The sequence below is a fragment of the Glossina fuscipes genome, unplaced genomic scaffold, assembly GCF_014805625.2.
Source record: "Glossina fuscipes isolate IAEA_lab_2018 unplaced genomic scaffold, Yale_Gfus_2 61132, whole genome shotgun sequence".
NCBI classification, from domain to species: domain Eukaryota; kingdom Metazoa; phylum Arthropoda; class Insecta; order Diptera; family Glossinidae; genus Glossina; species Glossina fuscipes.
The window spans coordinates 1-3,184 of record NW_024003365.1 but is presented as its reverse complement, the minus strand read 5'-3'; the positions used below and the strand labels follow the sequence as shown (position 1 = coordinate 3,184).

The 3,184-nt window shown below is 51.7% G+C and overlaps 1 protein-coding gene across 1 annotated transcript; it reads right to left on the bottom strand.

Moving 5' to 3' along the window:
• Window positions 1–1,988: 1,988 nt before the first annotated feature.
• Window positions 1,989–3,038, bottom strand: LOC119643506. Its single transcript, XM_038042865.1, has one exon. The coding sequence runs from the start codon at window positions 3,036–3,038 to the stop codon at window positions 1,989–1,991; it is 1,050 nt and encodes a 349-aa protein (XP_037898793.1).
• Window positions 3,039–3,184: the final 146 nt, after the last annotated feature.

Genomic DNA, 3,184 nt, shown 5'->3' with positions numbered 1-3,184 from the left:
TTTCACGATAGCCTCGTTAGCTCTCGCTTCTACCTGCGCGACGTGTTTTGCAGTCACTACGACTACTATATCATCAGCAAAGCCGACGATCGTTGCCCCTGTAGTAAGTTTAAGTTCAAAGACGCCGTTGTACATTATATTCCACAGGAGAGGACCAAGGGCTGACCCCTGCGGAACACCCGCCGTTATTTTATGCGATTGTTTTCCATCATCGCTGTCGTACACTAACGTGCGGTTCGAAAGGTAGCTTGTTACTATCTCAAGTATATACCTTGGAACCTGTACCCTTACGAGGGTTTTGCGGATAATCCCCCAGTCCGCCGAGTTGAAAGCGTTTTTTACGTCTAGCGTAACGACGGCTCAGTACTTTTTATCACCGTCCCTCCATCGGTCTCCGGCTATGGTGTCTGAGGCAAGCGCCACGACATGGATTATGGCATCTATTGTAGACCACGCTCTACGGAATCCATAATGGTTATTCGAGAGAGCACGTCTTTCTTCAACCACAGCTAGCAGACGTTCATATACGACCCTTTCCAATACCTTGCCCATTGTGTCCAACAGGCAGGTGGGTCGGTATGACGATGGCTCGTTCAGTGGCTTATTGGCCTTCGGAATATGGACCAGCGTTTGGATCTTCCATACGTCCGGGAACGTCCTTTCTTCCAGGCACCTTTGCAGCAACATCATGAAGACGTCTGACCTCCTTCGTATCGCTGCCTTTAAGGCCTTGATTGGGACTCCATCTGGGCCAGGGGTTTTTTTGTCCCCAATCCTCTTGCAGGCGCTTAAAAGCTCGTCGGTAGAAATTGCTCGTATGGCTTCCTCTTCCCTGTCGAGGAGGTTTACCAACACATACGGCGGCCTCTGCGGGAAAAGTGTTGCTACTATTCCTCGGAGCGCGAGCGGACACGTGATTTGCGGTATTTACTGTCCTTTGATCTTCTTCAAGGCCACTTTATATGCCGTTCCGTTAACAGCGGCATCCTGGCATATTTCCTCAAAACTTCTCCTTTTGCTGGCCTTTATGGCTTTCTTTAAGTCACTGCGCAGGTGTCTGTAGGGTAGGAACAGATCATTGAAGTTTTCCCTACCTCTCGAGCGCTGCATTTTTCTTCTGGCTTTCAAGCAGTTCGCTCTTAGGGACGCTATCTCTTCGGTCCACCAATGGCACGGAGACCCTCTTCTCCGTGTATTTCGTCTTCGGGGCATTGCGGCGTCGCATGCTTGTACCAGCAACTTTGCTATGTTTTGCCGGAGTTTACCAGCTGTACCGTCTCCAACCACATAGGAGTCCATAATGGTGTTAAAAACATCCCCATCAAAAGGTGCATCTCTCCACCTCGGCCTGGTAGTTTTGTTCCTCCTATTACCTCTGTCCTCTCTAGATGCTATGTCGACGAAGATGGCCTGGTGATCGATATTTGTGTACTCCTTGCTCATTGACCACTTGCATCTGGTCACTAGACCGTCGCTAACAAAGGCGAGGTCTACTTTCGAGCCCCTTCCTGCCTTACGAAACGTATCTCGCTGCCCATCGTTCAGAAGAGATACTTTCAGCATGGCCAAAGCCTCCAGCAAGCTGCGTCCTGTCGCATATCAGGCCTTACTGCCCCACTCGAAGGCCCAAGCGTTGAAATCCCCCGCAATTAATACGGAAGGGTTCTCCCGGGCATCTGCGACAAATTCATCTAGCATGGTTTGAAATTCGCTTTGTGTCCAGCTTGGAGGAGCGTAGCAACTATAGAAGCATATATATTTAGCTGTCGCCCTGACGAATCCGCTGTGCTGGCAGTCCCCATCCAAGAGTGCTATAGGACCAGGCGCCCAAATTGCTGCTTTTTTGGACGCATCGGTTACCCAGATGCCCTGACTTGCCTTGCGATATGGTTCACTCAGTAGTACTAGGTCCATCTCTTTCTCACCGACCGTTTGCCGAAGAAGGTCATGAGCTGCCTCGCCGTGATTGAGGTTAATTTGCATGATTCTCATTTGCGTCCTCTAGCAGCTAAAGCTCGTTTGAATAACGGGCACTTACTGCTCCCCGATACGTGTTTAGCGTCAGCTTTTGGTACGCCTTTACAAGAAAAGCACAGGGGATCTTTGGAGCACACTTTTGCGATGTGCCAATCCTCTACGCATCGTCGGCAGACCTTTGAGCGGTCGCATATTGCTTTACATTGCTTGGCAATGTGTCCGAATTCCAAGCAGCGGTAACACTTCACCAGTGCTCTGTGCTCCCTTAGTCGGCACACCACCCAGCCTACTCTTAATTTGCCACCAGCTAGCAGCTTGTTGGCTTCCTCTTGCGACAGGCTGATTATTGCCGTTTGCGTACCGCCGTAGGCCTTTCTCAGGCCAACTACCTCTGCCTTTGCCAGCCCATATTGGCTCTTTATGGCCTCGCAAATGTCCCTCTTTGAGGTGATTTCGTCGACATCCCTGCATTCGACTGTACCGCGTTGCTTCAGGCTTCTTACTGCCGCCTGGTCCCCTAGCAGGGAGCTCACTGCATTCTTCAGCTCTTCCGTTTTCTTTCCGTTTTTGTCCAGTTGCAGCAGTAGGTCGCCTTTCTGTGTCCTCTTGATTTTGTGGACCACTTCATTTAGCTGCTTCAGTTTGGGCTCGCCTTTGACCTTACGCAGCATTTCAGCGTAGGAGAGCTTGCCGGTCGCAGCTATAACGATGGCGTCCGGTTTCCCTCTACGGATTTGCAGTGTGCGGTTCTTTTTTTTTCTGGCCGTCACTTGTTGCCAGCCCTCGCCTGTAGCCCGCGTACTCTGGTCGGTGGGCTTCTGTGCGACCCTCTTGGGCCCACTGGCCACGTTACGACGCTTGGTAGTTGGTACGTCTATGTCGCCGGGCTGTCTCCTCTTTGAAGCGCTTATCTTCGGGTCGGACTCTGGAGCGTCTTTTTTGCTCACCCCTCCTAAATTACGAGGAGGGGTCGTTTGAGCGGCTTGATCGACCTTGTCGGCCTTGCCACTCGGATCGGCCCTCGTCTGGTCCCTTAGCAGCGCACACTGCTCGTAGGTCATTCTGATGCCCTCAATGGCATCCCTCATGGCTTGGTGAATGGACCGCCTTTTGCCGTCCTCCAACATTTCCACCAGTGCCTCTATGTGGTGGCCCAGCCTTACAAAGGGCGCCGTGTCCCCCGCATCTGTCGTAGGCACTCTCTTTA